This window comes from Leptonotus elevatus, chromosome 1 (assembly GCF_054856555.1).
Source record: "Leptonotus elevatus isolate MCC_2025b chromosome 1, RoL_Lele_1.0, whole genome shotgun sequence".
Classification (NCBI taxonomy): domain Eukaryota; kingdom Metazoa; phylum Chordata; class Actinopteri; order Syngnathiformes; family Syngnathidae; genus Leptonotus; species Leptonotus elevatus.
In genome coordinates, this window is record NC_141239.1 from 9,269,385 (window position 1) to 9,291,775 (window position 22,391).

The 22,391-nt window shown below is 38.6% G+C and overlaps 1 protein-coding gene across 1 annotated transcript; it reads left to right on the top strand.

Moving 5' to 3' along the window:
• Positions 1 to 1,529: 1,529 nt before the first annotated feature.
• On the top strand, positions 1,530 to 22,314 carry vangl2 (VANGL planar cell polarity protein 2). Its single transcript, XM_086057700.1, has 8 exons — positions 1,530 to 1,602; positions 13,890 to 14,289; positions 14,612 to 14,735; positions 15,130 to 15,737; positions 15,829 to 15,962; positions 18,300 to 18,435; positions 18,550 to 18,799; positions 19,861 to 22,314. The coding sequence occupies exons 2-8, from the start codon at positions 14,219 to 14,221 to the stop codon at positions 20,119 to 20,121; spliced, it is 1,584 nt and encodes a 527-aa protein (XP_085913826.1). The 5' UTR covers positions 1,530 to 1,602; positions 13,890 to 14,218; the 3' UTR covers positions 20,122 to 22,314.
• Positions 22,315 to 22,391: the final 77 nt, after the last annotated feature.

Here is a 22,391-nt window from a genome sequence, read left to right on the forward strand (position 1 = left end):
ACACCCTACTTGCCGTATTTAATGTTCTATACACATCTAATAAAGCATACATAATGTTCTATACTGTACAACTAATGTACCATATTTATTGTTCTGTACAGCTAATGGATCATAATGTTGTAATTTTATGCAACTGTAATAGAGCATAATTATTTAATGTTTGACACCGCTCTAAGCTCTGGCAACTTGGAATGCGTAGAGGTAATAGTAAAAACTGTTATAAAAATGTCAGTTACATTTTTTTTATTTAAATGTACATTAATAATGGCAACATAGTTTTTCTTTATACTTTTTATGGTAAATTTAATTTAAAACATTTTTGAGGCAATAAATCATGTATGAGTGTAATTCTAATAAATACAAATAAAATTGGAAAAATAGATTTACTATTCAGTATATTTTACTTTTATTTTATTTAGCATTTTTACCTTTAATTTGCATTATAATGGACAAAAAACTTTCATTTTAAATTCTACTTTTTATGGCAAATGTAATTTGAAGAAATGGTTTGGGTCGGTTCCTATTTTTAAAAATGCTTATAAGTTTGTAATCAACTACATCATTGTAAATTATTTTCCTGTAAATACTGCCTTAAATATACTTGATTTAATTTTTTTATTAAATGTACAGTAACAGGAGCAAGTTTAATTTCATTTCTAATTCTACATTTTGTGGTAAATTGAATAAAAAAATTTGAATTATTTTGTACGTTTGTATTTTTTTTCAAACACATTTTAAAAAGTTTTCAGTAAAAAAATTATGTTCATTTAAAAAAAAGTTAATTAACAATTGTAATAGTTTTTATTTTTAAGTCTATGTTTTGTTATAACTAAAAGATAATGTTAGATGAGAAATATTTTACTGCATATAAATGTGTTACTTCTAACTTTAATCAAATGCACTGAAATGATAGCATAGTTTTAGCAATATTCACCTTAACTTTACAATTTATTACATTAGGATCGTGGGTAAACTGGCGCCTCGACTCGTTGCCAGCCAATTGCAGGGCACATATTGGCAAACAACCATTCACACTAACATTCCCGCCTAAGAACAATTTATTAAACCTAATAAGTAAGGCTGCACGATATTAAGAAAACATGCGATATTTATTTTATTGTCATACAGTATTCAACATGTACCACTTATTAGAGGTTTATCTTTGCTTTTCCAATCATTTTTGATGCGTAAAAAAAGCATGCATTTTTAACAACCATTAATTTTACACGGATTTTTGTTATTCGCATGCCATTCTCCTTACCCCCCCCCCCCCCCCCCCGCGAATAAAAAAACAAGCTTCAGTGTAATGTTTTTTTTATACATTTTGTTTGCAGTGACAATAGGATTAGGTATGCAATCTAAATTGTATAGTAATACAAAAATGATTAGTAATTGTACAAACGGATAAAAGGATATGAAGGGGTTTCGTTTTTTCAACATTCAAATGTTTAAAACACAGAAGCTAAACCCCGCCTCTTCCGCCTAACCTCCCAGTGAGTAAGCGGGGATGGGCGGGGCAAGGGGAGTGGGGGTGGGCTTCCACGGCCGAGCGGAAAGAAAGTGGAAAGTGAGACAAATAGCTGCATGGACACTCTGCCATAAGTAAGTACTCGTTTTACACTTCAAATGTCTTCAAATGCGAGTGGCCGGGTCGCGCGAGTGCGGTATGAGCGGCGATCCTGTGGAGTTGATGGAAAAGCTTTTATGAGAGGAGAGAAGGCGAAAAGGGGGGCAGGTTAGCTTCGTCGTGGATGAGCTCAACAAACAATGGTGGGGAGGACGCGATGGTCGCCTCCTTTCTTTTTTCTTTTTTTTTTTTTCTTCCCACTTGTTCAAACCTCAGGCAAGCAAGATAAGGAGGCTGCATGTTGTCCTCCCCCCGTGCACGGCCACGTACGCTTCCACTTTTTTAGCCGGGAATGAAGCGACAAAAACGGGGGGCGGTGAAGTCAAAATTGGGCCGACGCCGGAGGACAGTTTGACCGTGGAAGTCATTCATTTAGCGGGGAGGAGAGCAAATATTTCGGGGTGTGCGCCCCATTGTCCTATCACTACAAAAGACATCCACTACTTGTTTTTTTTTTACCCTTTTATCTTCACTGTGCTTTCATGTAAATATTTCGCTGCCAAAATGCCTGGGGGGGAAAAGCCTTAAAATGTTCAAATGTTGTCCGGCCAAAATTTCTATGTGTTTGGCGAACAACTGTAAAGTGCACGACTCCAAAATGTAACGAAATAGTGCTTACTATATTGAGAATTTTATGACTTTAAACAGTGTTTGAATTACGTTTCTAAAAAAAGAAAGGCCCCACGGTGAATATATTTCAATTTCGTAGTGTTTTATTTTGCTGTGACCGGCAACTCGCCATCTAGCGTTATTTTGCCGTGAATCACGCGAGAGCTACAGGTACAAAATCTGCGCCCGTGAATGTGTACTAGCTCGTGGTATGGTGGGTAGAGGGCTCATCTAGTGAAGTCTGGTACACACATTAGGATTTTTCAAGTCTTACAAGATCACACACACAAAGATGGAAAAAAAATCGGGCATAAAACTGTTTTGGTAGTATTGTGTGTGTGTGTGGTGTGCTCAGAAAATCTCAAAACAGCTGCTCACACAGAAAGATTCTATTCTACCACCGGTCAAGAATCCTGTTCTCCAAGGGAACGCTTTCGCATGTTCACACGATTTCACATATGCAAATTGCCAAATGTTTTCCGAAGAGGACCGGAGGTGGAACATTATAAGATGTCTGCAAATAAATAAAATAATTCCTGCCACTAGAATAACCCATGTTTATACAAAAACCACATCAGGTAGGCCTCCGACTTCCCGAAGACTGCTGGGATAACCTCCAGCATTCCCGTGGCCCGAGAGAAAGGAAGCGATTCAGAAAAATGGATGGATGAACATCACATTTCGTTTTATTTACCGGCGCTTCCTGGTTCGTCAGTTAGAGAGCTTCTTTGATCGGCTACGTTCCGTTCACGGCAGTCTGTGGAGTCATCTTGCTCAGGAGACCTCCCCACACACATCAAGATGTTCGTCGTAAATATTGAACACGAAAAAAAATTACGATTGTCGGTCCCGACTGGTTTTGGAACCTATTATCGGGACAGATCGGCTTAAGTCCTGCGTCACACGACTCTTAATGCTGCGTGGCGGAGTTGGATTCGCTCTGCGTTGATGAATTGTCCACATTTAAAGTTACCGAACACAGAAATTTCCATTTCAAATCGCCACTGCCACCTGTTGATGAAAAATTAAACTGCACATGACGTCACATCCGCAGATTCGAACCCGAATCCAGTCTGCACATTATTGGCCAGGGCTTGCAGGTGTACCCATTGTGAACAGCTTAAGGTGTTAATCTACTAATTAGAAGATATATCAGACATTAATGTTCAAATAAAAAAGCGATTAGAAATATTTTTGGGAGCCAATTTGTTACAGAGAGCAAAGATGCAATTGCTTCATTTGAAAATACGCAAAGCGTGTCCGACTCCTAATAGCCGACACCGTTCATGCCAGGCCAAGAATATATTGCTCTAGCAATTGACCAATCAGAGCCGTTCATGTAAAATAACGCTAGCGAGAGGTGCCAGTCACTGCAAAATAAAAATAAAATCCTAGAGTATTTTGAACAATATCACTTGATTTTATTGTTTTGTTTTTAACTTAATATTGTTTGTACTTAAAATAAAAAATAAAAACTCCTAGAGTATTTTGAACAATATTACTTGATTTTTTTGTTTTTGACTTAATATTGTTTGTACTTAAATGTTTTAAGAAATATCAGATTTTTATGTTTTCTCATATTACTATAGTTGATGTTTTTTTTTTTATTAATATTACGTTTGTTTCTACATAGCTTCTTTTTTTTTTGATCACTTAAAAAACTTTTTTAATATATGTTCTATATTTTATTTTTTAAATGTAACTGCAACCTAATGTTTTTGTGTATTTTCTTTCTTAAGTTTACCATTTTTAAGGTTGCAGGTTTGATGTTTTTACCCACTGTTTAAGATTTGAGGCTTTAAGGCAACAGTTTTTTGACATAGCAATATTTCATCTTTTTTTACACAACATGTTGGAGATGTTTTTAGTTAGTTTTTTTTTTTTTTAACCATTTTTCTTAATTTTTATGTTCATTTCCCCTAGATTGGAACCATTTTTACCACTAGAAAAGTTGAGCTACTTGCTATGTAATTAGTTTTTTACCTGCCAGCAAAAAGTTTTCTAAATCCTGAGCGACGTTTTCAAAAGCAGGCAGTTGCACACAAGCAAACAAAGCCATGCCAATGAAAGCTTCCTGGATAGAGGTAATAAAATGGGAGCGGTATGCAAGCTTGTGTATTGTTGATATTTACAGTGGCTTTTATTTGAGCAGCGGCTATTTGTGACTGAGGGTTCAATTACTATCAAGCCACTAGAAAATATGTAAGCAGTCTTATTAGGCTTCATAGAAAGAAAATGACTCCGTTTTTTTAAGCATCCTTAGTTTTGATTAAAAGTTTTCTTTTAAGATAAAATGGTCCAAATTTTCAGGAACATTTTTTTCCATGTCCAAACTCGCACCCTTACCCACTAGCCAGACTGTACAGATGGTGTAAACCAGAAATAGCCTTTGTATAGAGGCCTCCATTAAGATGTTTTCACCGCCTTGGTTACATGTAAACAACGCAAGCCATTGGATCCATTTTTTTGCATTAAATGTATTTCAGATGCACATTGACAGCGATCTCATTCATCCTTGAATCAAAATGGAGCCCGCCATCTTTTTTTTGGGAAGGACAGAGCTGGAAGTTGCATGCGTGGCTTATAACCAAATAAGATTACAGCATTCTTTGTCTGTCTTTGGGAAACTTCAACTGCGAGGAAAGCAAATTATTGTCTCTGGTTAAATCTAAGGGCTCCATTTATTTCTTAAATATTGATTATCCAAATATAATACACATTCAGGAGGGGTGTGCCAAAAAATCGATTCTCATAAGAATCACGATTCTTATTTAGTACGATTCAGAATCGATTTTAAATGTCCCAAAATTGATTTCATTAAAATTATTTTATACTGTCTTCCCTTTGTTTGTGTGTGCCTTTATTGGGAGCGCTGCTCGTGTTGTACCCAATTTGGCCACTTGGGGGCAGTGTGGTTTCCACACGGTCTGATACGCTGTTAAGTTGTATTCACATTAGAGAGTAGAAGGAAAAAGTCACGATCAAGTTTTTTTGCAGCGTGGAGCCGTTCTTTTGAGTGATAAAAGTGCCGCCAGTGGCGCGCTAGTTAGCATTAGCGAGTCCGACTGGAGTAGATCATTACGATTCCTTGAACATCTATAAATTGAAGCAAAAATCATTGTCAATCAAATCACTTTGAAGCAAAAATCTTTCTTAATCGGAAATCGATATCGAATCGCACGCCCAAAAATCGGAATCGGATCGTGAGTCATTCAAAGATTCCCACCCCCAACATTCAGCATGCCATGAAGGGAGTTAAAAGTTCACCGATAAGACATCGCAGAGGTGTACCTAATGAAGTGGACATTACATACAAGCACACACACCTGCTCTCGTTTGCTAGCCTTTTGTGCGGGAGGGGCTGACGGTAGCAGTTGTTTCTTGGTTTACTGAAGTTGTGGTAGGAAACCATGGGAGGAGGTGGTCTTCTACTCTACTTTGTGTGTGTGTGTGTGTGTGTGTGTGTGGCTCAAGCACGTGTGTGTGTATGGGTGTGCCCACATATTTACACAGTTGGTGTAGTAGGCCTTAAATGGCCGCTGGATGGAGCCGGGGCGGTGGCGTAGCAGTGCCTTGCTTGCCTTTGGGGCAGCTGCCATCTTCAAATGTTTGATTCCTCCACGGGCGTTTCTTGAGAGCAGGCATGAAGTCCTAATTGCGACAATTAGCATTCCATGCTAGAGTGGCGACGGGTAGCTTCAAGAAGTCACAGCAAGAAATGTATGTTTTTTTTTCTTGGTGATTTAGCGAATTGTGTAAAAAAAAAAAAAGTTTTGGTTATTACACATTTCGTCAATAAAGGGGAATTTTATCAGGGATTAAATTAGGCTATTGTCGCATCACTACATCTTGTACAATTTCTAGATTTTGCTGCATTGTAAAAAGGGATAGAATCCGGCACCATTAGTTTGGGGTGTTGACACAGGGAGAGCGTTAAATTTAATTAAGAAATGATCAAATACAAGCTACTAAAACTAACTCAATGATGTGTTGGAATAATTACATACAAGCTAAACTATTACTTATTGATGGTCTATTTTATTAATGCATCATTTTAAATTTAACATTGCATAAATTATTTTATTTGTATTTTAATTATTCTATTTTTATTTTTTTTTATTTTACAAAGTACCAAAAATCTGTTTGGACATTTTATATTCAATTAAAAGTAAAAACAAAACCCTGATGTTTATAAAATTAACAAAACTGATTTACATTAAATTTAGAAATGTTCAACAATGAACTTGAACAACATTGTTCATTTATATTTAAAAAGTAAAAGTACTGTTATTTGGGTCAGCCTGAGAATGATTATCTTATTTAATGCCATCAGGGTTCTACAGGGTCAGGCTGCCCATTTTTTTTTTTTCAGTAAATAATAAATTTGTTGAGTAAAAATGTTTTTGTAAATACCGAAATCGCCCCTCTTGTTGCACTTGTTCAATTTGATCCCTATTAAATTGCCATTGCACTTTGCTAATGGTTGACCCACAGGTCAACTGCCCCGATACGATACCTTGTGGTAATTGTATTTTTTTGTCAAACTCTTAAAATGGAAGAATGACTCAGCGTTCTTGTAAAGTACATTTGCCTTGCGGTCCATTCATTATCTTACAGTAAACATTGCGGTTGTGCTCATAAATCACCATAAGAGCTTTTTTTTTTGTCATGTCTGCCTCTGAAAGCACTTTTATGAGCTTCGCTGTTACGTCCTTTGTAATAATTCATACAGTACATTATCAGCGGCTTGTCGGGAGACTTGGGGGCGGTTTTGGCGGTGGGTTTGAGTTTCATTGTCCTGAGTGTGTTTTTACGATCCGTTTGCCCCAGACAGAACATTTCGCTTGAAAATAAACGTTCATTGAAGACTATTTGATGCACTTCCATGCATAGGAAGATGATTGCTTCCTAAGTAGGACGTGGGGACGAAAAGGCAACCTGATCCGCGCCACCACTGGACCACACCTGTTTGGATCGAATGTTCGGCCACGTTCTCACTTGACAGTCTTGCACAATAGTGTCACAATAGTACGTTTCCACCATTGTTTTAGCCTGTTTGCGGTCCATAATGTGCTCACATTTGTCTTGGATGACATAAGTATAGTGATAGGATTAATATTAACTCATTCGCTGCCATTGACGGCTATAGACGTCAAAAATTTATTTGAACTATTTCTATTAGTTAATTTTCCCCCCCACTTTTGTTAACAAGAGTATGAAAACCTAAACATTTTTTAATGTACTTTTAGAACAGAATTAAATTTGTGATTAATCGTAAGTTAACTAGTAAAGTCATGCGATTAATTATGATTATCAATTTTAACCGCCTGACGCCCAAAATTTTCAATAATGTTTTATTTTTTTAAATTCATTCACTGCCATTGATGGCTAAAAACGGCAAAAAAAAATTTCAACGATTTCTATTAGTTTAACATTTTTTTCCATTTTTGTTAACTCTTTGACTGCCAAGCATTTTCAGAAAAGGGGATGTGTGGGTGCCAGCTGATTTAAGCATTTTGACTGATCTTTCAAGGTCCACAGAAAATTTTGTGTTTGGACTATGGAAACACACATACTACCAAATGAAAGATTGAACTATCATCTTTCATCAGAAAAAAAAGTTTGTTTCTACCTTATTCCGTTCTTCAGTAATCAACAATAGAAAATAGGTTAGTTTCACCCAAATGCTCTGTTTTGGACCAAAATACGGAGAAATCAAGCTTTTTGTGAAACGATATTATTTCATGCACTCTAGTGAATTTGACACCTTTTTTTCCATGAATGATGCCACAAACACCTAAACAGTGCTTTACTTCTGTAAAACACTACCACCAACAATGAAAATGTGTTTTTTGATAGCAAAATAAGTTTATTTGCATTCAACAGTGTAACAATTTGACAAAACAATTTGGCAAACTATTTACAAATGTGTGCAACTGTGGTACTATTTACAATTGTGTGGATGTTTCAACTACACAGTTTTTCTTTTTGTGAGGTATATTGTGTAAAACTCCCCTGCGTGCAAGGGGACGCAGCAGGATTTGCACCACAGATTAGTTTCACTGCGATTGCCCCTTCGCGTGCAGACGCTACACTTTCTTGCCGGCCATTTTTTCCGGGGAATAGCAAGTATATACTGCAGTGTGTGTTGCCATCAAGTCTACTATCAGGATCATGCTACGGTTACGTTACGGTGGTGTTACGTCTGGCTTCCTCATGTCCTTCAGTTCCTATACCGGGTGGTAGATGTTCTGATCCATCTTATCCACTCCATTCATGGTGGCATCGTAGTCCAGAAACAGTGTCTTCTCCGTGATCAGACTGTACCCGCTCCTCCGATGAATATGCATTGGACTCGGGGTACTCTCCATCGTCCGATTGAACTTCCGCCTGTACTCGTTTTCTGCCGTTAGCAGCGCTAGCCGGTGAGGCTTTACGATGCGATCGAAGCCGCCGCGTCAACGCTTCCAACTTCGGCGTCAATCTCTGAGTCACCATCACCATCATCAATGTGCTCTTTAGCATTGGTCGATGCTTTCCGTCTTTGAAAAAAATGCTCAAGCGTGAGCTGCTTGCAACCGGTCGCCATTTTCGCCTCCTTAGCCATTCTCCCCTCAACACTCTAACTCCGCCTCACGTCTTCTACTGACGCCTACCCGATCTTGTCCAAAGAGAGTCATCGCTGCCATCTAGTGCCCAAAAATAGGCATTATACTAACTCGACCTGCTTGATACTTTCAGCACAGCTTGCCAAGGCTTTCCTCCAACCGTTTAAAAAACAAAAACAAACAAAAAACATAGTGAACGTCTTTGGCGGCACTCATTTGGATTTTACTAAACGTTATTAAACGTTTTTGGCGGTCAAAGAGTTAACAAGGGTATGAAAACCCAGAAAAACTTTTTTTTTTGGTACATTTAGAACAGATGTAAAATTTGTAATTAATCGTGAATTAACTAGTGAAGTCATGAGATTAATAACAAATTTTAATCGCCTGATGCCCCTATTTTGCGAAAAAAATTAGTACTCTTTTCTTGTTTTTCTTTTTTTTTAGAAAAGATTATTTAAAAAATCATAAATCGTAATTGTTCTAATACAATTAAAAAATCTAGGTTAACAAAAGTGGGAAAACATTTTTACTAATAAAAATAGTTCGAACGAATTTTTGACGTTCATAGCTGTCAATGGCAGTGAATGAGTTAAAGATAGGCAGATATGTGTTTTCCAGGACCGATACTGGTTATAAGTAGTGAAGGTTGCTGATAACCGATATTCGGAGCTGATATTCATTTTCAGTGAAAGGGGGAAAAGTATTCTAGCTGTCTTCTAATGTATCAATTATCGTTAATATTATCTTTGTCAAACTTCTTATCTACAAATGCCGCAGCTTCAAAGACCCCCGTCTGGTAGCTTCAAAAATGTTTTGTTTATAGCATGATGTCATTCAGGCTCTTCTGTCATAGCTAAGTATTAGGGATGGGAATCTTCGACTGTCTCACGATTCGATTACGATTTTTGGGTCTGCGATTTGATTCAGAATCGATCATCGATTCAGAGCGATTTGACATTAAAAATTATTTGATTGACAATGATTTCTGCTTCAATTTATAGATATGCAAAGAATTGTCATGATCTACTCCAGTCTGATTCGCTAATGCTAATTAGCGCGCTACTTGTGGCACTTTTATCATCAAAAGAACGACTATTCCATACAAAAAATGCTTCAGGAATGTAATACAGAGAAGCATCTTAACATTCTACACTGCAAAAAACAACAACTTTTCTTGGATTAACTTGATGATGACGTTTGACTTCTATGTGGCTACAACTTAACAGTGTATCAGAACGAGCGGAACCACACTGCCCCTAAGTGGCCAAATCGTGTACAACATGAACAGTGCTTCCAATAAAGGCACACACAAACGAGGGCAAGACAGTATAAAATAATTTAAATAAAATCGATTTGGAGACATTTAAAATCCATTCTGAATCATGCTAAATGAGAATCGCGAATTTTTTTGGGCACACCCCTACTAAGTATGCTAGGAGAGGCTCGAAATGTTCTGTTTGTTGCTGTCCTCTTTTCATTTTTCTACTTTAGTGTACTGCTCGGGCCTCCTCTTATATGTTGGCCACATGCGTCTCATTATGCGGCGTAATGGCGGCGTGACGTCATGATTGCAAGAGCATGTGAACGGTTTGAAAGGTCAACGGCGAAATGCTAAACGTGAGACGTCTACATTTAACACAGGGAAGGCCACTTCAGCGGTCATGTGGAAATTCATTCTAAATTGGATGACTACTCGAGTGGAGGGTGAGGGAGCTTTTTTGTGTAGCAAATGTTCCATTGTCCAAAAGCGCAAACATCACCTGATGCGCTGCAAATTAAACTGATTTGAACTGTCAAAAGTCCCAAAGCTCACGCTAGACATTTGCCATGTAAGCAAAGCGCACCATCTGATCCGAGTTAGCAAATTGTTATTTCATTTTTGGTGAAGCCATGATGTTTTGCTTACCACCGAGTCACGTGACTGAATCCTGTCCATTGGTTGAATGAGGACTGAGAATGCGACATTGATGGAATTTGTTAGTCTGTCTGTGGTGTTTTGCATTGTTTGTTTGCATGAACTCATTCAAACCCCAAAACGTATAAATCAGTTTTTAATGTGCTGTCCCCCACTCCCAAAACGTATTTGTACGTTTTTTTGTTTTTGTTTTTTTTATCGGTCCTCGAGAGCCCCTATCCAGCCTGTTTTCCATGTTTCCCTCCTGCAGCACAGCTGAATCTAATGATCGGCTAATCAGCAAGCTTTGCAGAAGCCTGATAACGATCATGATTCAGAAGAGAAACATGGAAAACGGGCTGGATAGGGGCTCTGGAGGACCGAACTTGAGCACACCTGTGCTAGAGCATACAGAAGGCTTTGATGCGGCTTCTAACATGAAGAGGTCGCTTAAAGCACAGATAATTATTACAAAAACGATAAGTATAAGAGATCAACCAGGGCCATGTTGCAACAAGCTCTTTTTGCCAGTGTTTTCCACAAGCTTGTGAATAATGATGAAACTTAGCTATATTCTAATGCTAATTGCTACAAAACGGAAACTGATACAGACATATACATTTTTTCCTGATGAAAGAAGAGACTCTAATCTTTCTTTTGGTAGGTTCCATGTTTTTTATAGCAATAGAACAGAATATTATTTGGGCCTTGCAAAATCAGTCCAAATCCAGTAAAACAGCCGGGAGCGAAGGGGGTTGCTTCAGTGAAAATGGCTGGCAGTGAATGAGTTAAGATAGCCGACATAATTCTATGACCTCTCTATATTATTGTATTGCTAACATGACAATCCTGGACATCAACAAGGTGTGATTGTGTTTCAGTATTTGGCTGGACCGGAAGTGGATTTTAATAGGCTAACGTAAGATCAGGACGCCATTATGGCGGCGCCCCCTGAGCCACGCCCACCTTTTATCCACTAACCAGCGTATGACAGCCTGGCATCCATCATGGCCGCCCGTCTATTTTGGTCTATTTTGTGTGTGCGGTGTGGCGGGGGCGGCGTAGCAGAGGGCGGCTTGAGGTCATGTCACCTCGGCAACTGTCAAACCCCCGCCCCCCACCCCGCCTCCTTTCATCACCATGGCAGCGGCGAGGCCAGGTTTCCACGGGGACGGCCGACGCCGCAGAGGGAATGCGAGACGGCGTGCGGGAAGGAAGGAGCAGAGGCCGAACAAGTTTTTTTGTGAAAACTGTGTAATCCAATATGGCTACCTTTGTGTCGCACTAGCGCCGGCGTCACGAGATGACTAACCACCGCCAGGAGCGTTTTGGCAAGTGCATGTTGCCAAAAAAGAAGGTTTTTAGTGGGTTAATGTGCCACAACGCTCACTTTGATTCCCACGCAGGGGGTGATGAGAGACACAGTTACGTTTCACTTCAACAGTTTGACCTGGCGGCCATTTTACACTTCTTATGTGTGCCACGTCACGTGGTGTCGCTACGTGACCCATCTGCGGCATCTAGAAACATTTGGCAGGTGGCCCGTTTACCTATCAGTACGGCATGATACTTTCCTGACTTTTTGCACGAGGCAATTTGGATTATTTCTAGTTTTTTTGCTTTGTACTGTATATTTTGTGCGCAGGGTGGCGATTTTCATGAATAACTGGTGAGAGGAGTGATCACAATCATAATGTATTTTGAGCATGAAAGTGTCACTCTAAAAACTTTGGGGTCAATGTCAAACGAATTTTGGTCATAAATGGAACAATCCGCAACCTGAGTCAATCTGACCCTTTTAAAAATACTAAATTACCCTTTTGTGTGTGTGTGTGTGGGGGGGGGGGGGTTGTGCTAAACAACCAAGAAAGTTGAAAGCAGTGGCTATGTCCATTTTTAATCAAGTTGGGATTTATTTATTTTTTGTGACAAATGCAACTTTTTTGAATCTGTGCATTATTTCTCATTTTGTTAATTTCTACTGTGCAAGGTAGGGCTGTACAAGTAATCAAAATTAAATTACAATTAAAATTTTTACACTCCACAATTACAAAATTGGCATTATCGTAAACAAATGAATGATTATTAATACTAATTTGAGTTGGTAAAATGTTTTTTTTATTTTAAAATAACTAATTTAATAAATCTTGTTTGGTCTAAAAGAAACTTGCATAATTATAGTGTTTCAAATAAATGTATTTGTCTTAATTTTTTTTTTACATTTAAACATTTTCTTGTTTTGCAGCAAATTTCAATTATTACCAAATTAATCGAGCAGCCCTAGTGCAAGGTAGTGGTTGATATGACGCTTATAAAGTGGACACGTGACGAGCATTCTGTCGACTAGTTTGACTCATTGGATTATTTCTAATGTGCAAGGCGGCCGTTATTGTGAAGAACTGTAACGATAATAGATGAATAGATAGTAGGGGTGTGAATTGCCTAGTACCCGGCGATTCGATTCGTGTCTTGATTCGATACGATTAATCCCAATACGAATCTATAAATTGATTATTGCGATTATTATTATTATTATTTTATTTATTTATTTTTTTTACTCAAATTTAGAAAATACTAATCAGTAAACTTGTACATGTACACTGTAAGATTTGTATGAAAATGTATTTATAACAGTAACAGGTTGCAGTTGGTTTCATGTTTGAACAGGAATGAAATAAAATATTAAGGCTTAATATCCCATTTAATATAACATTCTTCCATGCTTAATGTGTGAATCCTAACCCTAAGTAAAATGTTTTGTTGAATATTCCCATAAAAAACTGATGTTTAAAAATAGATTCGGCCGCATATCCAATTGATTCGAGAATTGCGCGCTGTAATATCGCGATATATAGATAGATAGATAGATACTAGCCTTTATTGTCATTATACAATCAGATGTAGAAGGAAATTGAACTACGATATACTGTATCTAGTTGTGTTTATTTCTGATGTGCAAATTGGAGGTTATATTGTAGGGATTGCATGAATCCAATGAAGCGTGGGCTGCGCTAACATGCGACCCTCTGTGCCTATGAGTTGTTTTGTTTTTTAACCCCATGGATTATTTCTTGTTAATCTGCTTCTATTGGCCAAAATGCAGGTTACCGTCTACGTGTAGTATTTTGATAGTTACTGGTTTGTCTTTCAGATCACGGCCGCCTCTGCTCTCCCTGCCTCGACTCTCCTACCCGCCGTCCTCTCCCGCCCCTCTCCTCCTCTTCCTCTTCCTCATCCTCTCCCCCCCTCCCCGCTCCCCTTCGCCCACCGCCTTCTCCCACGGCCCCCTCCTCGGCCTCCAAGATAGATTCCCTCAGGAGCAAGGTTGACCTGCTGAAGCTGCCGCTGGCCCTCTCCACCAAGTCCATCTCCGAGCGCAAGAGCCAGCTGGGCGGCGTCGGCAAGCCGTGCGGCACGGGCGGAGGAGGAGGAGGAGGAGGAAGCGGGGCTCGCAAAGCCCGCTCGCCGCCCGCCCGAGACATGGACAACGAATCACAGTACTCGGGGTACTCGTACAAGTCGTCCCACTCCCGGAGCTCCCGCAAGCACAGGTGGGGGTCACGCTTGCGCCGATATTTTTGCCTTTCAAATAAATGACTTTATGGATTTGTTCAGATTCACTTCCGTTGATAAATGTGCAACACTGTATTTTACAAAAATCAATATCAATGTATGCCCATCCGTGTTGTGATGTCTTGCTTTTCCTGTATTGGTGCAATGCATCATGGGATTATCCATCATTGGTTGATCACTACTTTTCAAGATGCATTGTGGGATACACAGCACTACAAAATTGCAAACTCACACACACAGAGGATGATTCCTGTGTTGTTCCCCGCAATGTCAACAAGTGTCTCGCTTTGTCTCTGGCAGGGATCGGAGGGAGCGACATCGCTCCAAAAGCAGAGATGGCAGCAGTCGCGCAGACAAATCGGTGACGATTCAGACACCCGGAGAGCCACTGCTCGACGCAGAATCCACTCGTGGAGATGACCGGGTCAGTAAAGAAAAAAAAAAAACTCCGTAATGGGCTCAGCACACGGGAGTCGATGACGCTCGCTCTCAATTCCTTTCCTATGGAAGCGGGGCGACAATGCGGAAATCGCCTTACCTCCTTCCGCCTGGGCGACACGCGACATTCGTGCATGTGAAATTTCGCGCTCGTAGATTACATTTTTTAATTGTAATTAATCGCATGACTTCACTAGTTAACTCACGATTAATCACAAATCCCACAAACAATTCTAGGTTTTCATTCTCTTGTTAACAAAAGTGGGGAAAAAAAGTTAAACTAATAGAAATAGTTCAAATGATTTTTTTTTTACGTCTATAGCCGTCAACGGCGGTGAATGAGCCAATTGCATGAATCGTCCTTTCTTGCTGTGTGGTAGGACGACAACTGGGGCGAGACCACCACCGTGGTCACGGGGACGTCGGAGCACAGCATCTCCAATGAGGACCTGACCCGCGTCACCAAGGACCTGGAGGAGTCGACGCCTCTGGAGTGCAAGCGCTTCCTGGGTCCGGCGCTGGGCGGCTGCCTGAGCTTCTTCGCGCTGGTGACGCCGCTGGCTTTTCTGGTGCTGCCGCAGGCGCTGTGGCGCGACACCCTGGACCCGTGCGGCACGCCCTGCGAGGGCCTCTACGTCTCGCTAGCCTTCAAGCTGCTGGTGCTGCTTATCTCCTCGTGGGCGCTGTTCCTGAGGCCGCCGCGCGCGACCCTGCCGCGCTTCTTCGTCTTCCGCTGCCTGCTCATGGTGCTGGTCTTCCTCTTCGTGGCGTCCTACTGGCTCTTTTATGGCGTGCGTGTTCTGGAGCCCCGCGAACGCGACTACCGGGGCATCGTGGAGTACGCCGCCTCGCTGGTGGATGCGCTGCTTTTCATCCAGTACCTGGCGCTGGTGCTGCTGGAGGTGCGCCACCTGCAGCCCGCCTTCTGCCTCAAAGTGGTGCGCAGCACGGACGGGGCGAGTCGCTTCTACAACGTGGGTCACCTCAGGTTAGTGCAACGTCAAGCCACACGTGTACGAATAGTAGCATCATACAAAACAATTCAACGTACGTGACAATATCGTTGCCGTGTGCTGTAGTATCCAGCGAGCTGCCGTGTGGGTGTTGGACCACTACTACAACGATTTCCCCGTCTACAATCCCGCCCTGGTCAACCTGCCAAAATCCATTCTGTCCAAGAAGATGACAGGCTTTAAAGTCTACTCGCTGGACGGTAAACACCGCCGCCTCGTCATGCAGATATCGCGCAAAAGTTTCAAATCAGAGTCAGCCGAAAATGGCAAAAATTTGCATTTTCGGCCGAAAGAATATGGCTGAAAGAGGATGTTGAGGTGACGCAAGCAAAAAAAAAAACGCTGCAAGGAAGCGTCTGTTTGAATTAAACACCAAACGCGGGGGTGAGTGTCCGCCTCGCTGCTCGCTGGCGTTTGTGAGTACCGGGTTACCGGCAGCTTCATTGTGCACGCCGGAGAAGGAGAGGGTCGCTTGGTATGTCGAAAAAGAGAGCGCTACCGAGTCCTACTGCACTATAGATGAGCTACTCTTTCTCCTGTTAGCCAATGTTAGCACTATTGCTATCAACCGCTTTAAACAAGTAAACACTTACCACTATCTCCGGACGGCAACAACAGATCTGTACAGGACGCCGTGTGTGACTTTGCAGTCCGTTTCCCAAAGCCGATTGGCCGGTGCGAAGAAATATTTATTTTTAAACGTTAGTGAATATGTGAATGTGCCGATTTTAAGTGCACCGCACCGTGTCCCGCTCCAAATAGCCTACAAACCCGCCGGTGCGAAGTACTGTACATTGACTATAAAGTGCAATTGCGCCGCCAGGAAATGTATCAGTTGCTCACCCCTTGTTTGGTTTTTAATGTACCAGTCGCCAACATGTCAACTGTGGTGTGGGCGCGTTTCGATTTATATTGTGCTTTGTTAAAATACCCGTGCTAAATAGGCCTAAATATTTTACAATAATATTATGATTTTAATTAATTATAATAAATGCAATAATAATAAAAAATGGGCATAATTTTTTTTCGCCATTTAGATTTTTGGTTTCGCCCAAAACATTTCATTTCGGTGCATCCCTATTACTAACTGATGTGTATATGTAGTCTAAGGCTGCAACTAAAGATTATTTTAATAATCAATTCATGTTTGAATTTGATTAAAAAAAAAAAAAATGTCATTTCCATCAGTTTCTTTAAAAACAAACAACTTCATGTTCTAAGGAGAAATATTTGGATGCTGGTTTTTGGATGAATAAAGTGTGTGTGGGGGGGGGGTCTTAAAAAACTGGATATTTTTTTTAATTGACAGCGCAGAAAATGCACAAATATCAAAATTAATTATTGATTAATCTGATAATCGACTAGTTGTCAATTAATTATTGCACTAGAATAGTTACAGTTTCTCTAAAATAGTTCTCGGGTATAACATTGTGTGTAATTGTTTTTTTTTTATATATATATATATATACATGTTGCTATATTTTTTATATAAAAATAACAGAAAAGAATCAAAACAATTTTTTATATGTTGAAATGTTATATTGTACGAGAGCACCAGTCAGTGCCTGTGATATAAATACCAGAATTATAAATACTTTATTATTTTTAAATAATTGTATTTATAATAAATCATTGAATAATTACCATCATTAAATGAACAGTATAGATACCATCAGTATTTAGATGTTTTAAAATTGTCATAATACAAATTGTAATTCATCATTATAGTCTGATAATGTTATTATTAAATACTTTTTAAAAATCTGAGACTGTAATAAAAATACTTTTTATAAACTTAAATCCTACCCCTTTAGAAACCATTTACCAATATTGTATCTGTGTTTCTGTTGTGTATCAAAAATATATTTATTAGAGATAGACCGATTATCGGCTGGGCCGATGATCGGTGCTGATATTTGGCATTTTGACAAATATCGGCAATCTGCCTTTTTATGAATAAAAGCCGATTAAGCTGGCATCTCACAGATCGGTGAATGCTTGTGAATGTTGCAAATTTAGGGTTTGCATCAGGTTTTGCAAGTTGTTCACAGACAGGTTTTGTCATTTTGACATTTTGAACATATTCAGACAAATTTTCACTTTCTGCGAAGATCTTTTAAAACCTTATATGAGCCCTGACGAAAACTCCAAATGTATTTACATTTCCACTTTATAAAAATGATGCTACACTGTGAATTCACTATACTTTTTATTTTTAAAAATTTGTCAAAAAAGTAAATTAAGAAATTATGTTGAAATTTTGGAAAGCTTAATTTACTGTCGAAAACTATAGGGAACTATTTACTTGCTTAGTTTTAAATTTAGCTTAACACATGCTGATGACCCTGGAACTCCCTGCAATTTTTTTTATTTTTAAACAAAGCTGTCAATGTTCCAAATTAAAAGAAAAAGTTTTGGGGGGGACACTATTATCAGTTATCAGTCTCCTTGACTACTAATAATCAGTATCAACCTTGAAAAAAACGTATCAGTCTATCACTATTTAATATTGATGCCCCAAAAAATTTCTCCCACAGAAAACCCCGCCAATAATTCGACAGGCCAGTCGCGCGCCATGATCGCCGCCGCCGCCAGGAGGCGGGACAACTCCCACAACGAATTCTACTACGAGGAGGCCGAGATGGACCGCAGGATCCGCAAACGCAAGGCCAGGTAGACAGACAGACGCCCACACATAGTCAAATATGTCAACTATTTCCGCTCCACACTTATGATACTTAACATCAGCCCATGCCTAATAGCAGCTTTGTGGGCGTGACCTTGCAGGCTGGTGGTGGCGGTAGAGGAGGCGTTCACGCACATCAAGCGCCTCCACGAGGAGGAGGCGGCGCTGACCTCGTCCCCCAAGCACCCTCGCGAGGTGATGGACCCCCGCGAGGCGGCGCAGGCCATCTTCGCCCCCATGGCGCGGGCCATGCAGAAGTACCTGAGGACCACGCGGCAGCAGGCCTTTCACAGCATGGAGAGCATCCTCACGCACCTCCAGTTCTGCATCACGCACAACATGGCGCCCAAGGTCACGAAACTATTCCGTTGCCATTACCGTAACAATTTTCATTATGGCAATATATAGTAAGGTAATATAATATATAGTTATATATGTATTTAATTTATATCGAAAATACTGATTCCATTTTAAATGATTGCTAATATATACTTCAATTAAAAACAATAAACTTTCAACTTACGTAAAGGCTAAGTATAATTTCTATCAGGGAAAAAAGATTTTAAAGTATAAAATATCAATGTATAGAATTAAATTAATCAAATGAATGTTTTTAAAATTGTATTAAACATTTGTGGAACAAAACCAAATATATAAAAATGAAGAAAAAAAGTACCAGTATGTATGTATGTATGACACCATTTGTCAATATAGAAATGTTCACTTATATTGTTGAACATGGTAATATTTATTATTTATTTTAAAAAATATAGTAATATTAAAGCAAATTAATAAAATATTTTTTTATATATTTGTAGAAAATAAAATATATATTGACCTAATAAAAATTATTATTCAATATTAAACACATAATTGAAATATATTTACTGTCAATATAAAGATATATTAAACTGGTGAATTAAGAGGTTTATTGTACATATAATTCATATGAAATGTAAAATTTAAGTAGTTGTATAATAAAACATAAGATATTTATATAAAATATTTGAAGAAAAAAAGTACTGTTACATACCATTATTTCTCATATCAAAAATATATCATAGAATACAATATATTAAATATTAATTTTAAACAAAGCTATTTATAGTGAAAGTAACTATATTAGTTTATTTGTAGTAAATGTGCAAAATTTACATTTCATCAATGTAATTAATTTTCATTATTAATTACAATTGTTTAAAATATAAAACTTCAAAATGAATGATCGTTATTTGTGCCAATATTATCAAAATATGTAAGAATTTGTAAGCGTTTTATGAAATTAGATTATAATTAACAAAAAAATTATATTCATACTGTATATCATAAATCGTGGAATTTATATTATCATTTATTGATTCTAATCTATTATATTCGGTATACTAATTTGAAAACGAATCAAATGTGTGTAGGCCTTTCTGGAACGTTACCTGAGCCCAGGCCCCACCATGCAGTACCAGCAGCATAACGGCAGGGGGCGCCAGTGGACGCTGGTGAGCGAAGAGCCGGTGACGGCGGCCCTGCGCCAAGGCCTGGTCTTCTCCGTGCGCCGCCTGGACTTCTCCCTGGTGGTCACCGTCACGCCGCTGCCCTTCCTGCGCCTCGGCGAGGAGTTCGTGGACCCCAAGAGCCACAAGTTCGTCATGAGGCTCCAGTCCGAGACGTCTGTGTGAAGGTTGAAAACGAGAAAAAAAAAACTTCAATCAGCTCCTGATGCCTTTGACTCGTCTAACTCGTGTTGCAACAGCAACACGCTGTTTAAAAAAAAAAATAATTTTTACAAAGGTGGCCTTTGCTTTTTTTTTTGTTTTTTTGTAACCACTGAACTATGTTACCACCATCACGACTACGAAGTTGCAGCTCATCATCTCAAAAACTGTGACTGCAACAACAACACCTCAGCCAACGACCCCCCCCCCCCCCCACACACACACACACACAGATGGTTCCTTACCGTTTTAATATATCTTTTTATTGCTTTTATACAAAGCACGATTTAGGGCCACACTGAGGAAAAATCACGGTTAACCTAAAAAGCATATACAAGTCAAAAAAATGTTTTAGGTGAAAACAACAAATTCACCAAACAAGCAGACACATTAGTATTTTTTTTTTTTGATATTTTGATAGTAAATTAAAAATGACTGGTAATTATGCTATTAGGCTAACGAAATAATATTTATACAGTACTAAATGATTATAATTTTAATTATTTTTTAATATAGAAGGTTAAGAAAATAAAGTGTAATTTTTCATGGATAAAGTAATTTGGGGAGAATTCATTGTAACATAAAAGACTAAAGTTTTATTTTCCGGGCGACAAACTGCTCGTCCTCAATCAAGTTCCTATGGAAAAGGATTAGGGCCAAGTGAAGAGAAGAAGAAAAAAAGTTTGGCAAGGATTCTCACTTTATTCTCAGAATTTTCCCTTCACAAATCGACTATAATCTCAGAATTCTGACTTTCAAATGACCACAAAAATAAAATACAGGATTTTTGGGGGATAAAAACTAAACAAAAATATTTTTATCTTCACAACATTGACTTTTACTTCTTTTAAAAAGTATTTTCTTGCTTTTAATTTTAAAAATACCGTTTTTAGTATTTTTTCCCTCCAAAAACATTTTTTTCTGCATTTGTGATTTAAAAAATCCAACATTATACAACAACACAGCTATTGTAAAAAATGTGATTTTGTTCTTTGAAATGAAAAAAAATACAAAAAAATGCAACTGCTGTTGAATTTCAGACATTTAAAAATATGACTTCATTCTTCCCCCCCAAAATTATTATTGGAAAAAGTATGACCATAAAATATGCAACTTGATTTTTAAAAACGATTTAATTGAAAATTTTGACTTTTGGCTCTTGTTGACAAAAGTGGGGGGAAAAAGTGAAACGAATAGAAATAGTTCAAATGAATTTTTGACGTCTATAGCCGTCAATGGCAATGGAGTTAGGAAAGTGACGCCGTTGCCCTTTTTGGACACCCCGGGATACCGTATTAACGTTTTACCGCCCAACCCTAATGGGAATCCAACTTGACTCTCATAGTCTTCATTGTTTTTTTTTCTTTCCAGTGTGGCCCTGATCTTACCCGGTACTCACTACAGAATGTAGCAACTTGCGTGCTCAAATGACACTTTTCCGAAATATGAAGACTTGATTCTCTATATGTACATGTTTGCGGTCAGCATTGATGTTTGACATTAACACATAATAACATCAACTTTTAACACTAACTCTAAAACCAAGCAATGTTTAGTTGTTTTTTTTGCCTTCAGTCCGTATACAGTAGCTTTAACAACAGCTGACAGTATATCATTTAGTTAGTAAATGCTTTTCTAGCTTTTGTATGTCAACTGACATGCTCACATTAAGCTAATTTATTTTTCTTGAAATGTCTCCATGCAGACTTTTTTTTTTTTTTTTCATAGCGAACCTTTCACAGTTTTCTTCACCCATGTTGATACTTTTGTTTTTGTGGCTGTTTTAAGAGACTGCTTCATATCAGCAAACCATGAACTGCCTTAAGTGGTCTGATGTTGTGCAAATAAGTGTGTCCAGCGCATTTCTGACAAAAAAAACATCCAAACGGAAGGAACTCGACACCAGAGTTCTTTAGGGCTCCAAAACTTTACATTTTTATAATAACTTTTTTTAAAGGTGCCTAAGTTATGATGCAATGTTTTCTTGAATGTTTTTACGAGTGGCCTGTAAAAAACAAAACAAAAACAAAACGACTCATAATGTGGATTTTGTTTTGTCTTTGTATTTTCTTTTTCTTTTCTTTTTTTTTTTTAATTCTTCTTAGTGTTGTATAGCGTGTTGTTAGTATTTTTCCAACATTAAACCCTCTTATTCTGTACAAAAAGCTTGCCTTGCCTCATCACTGGGCGGTTTATTATGTGTGACAAATTGCTACAAAAAATTGTGCAGTTAT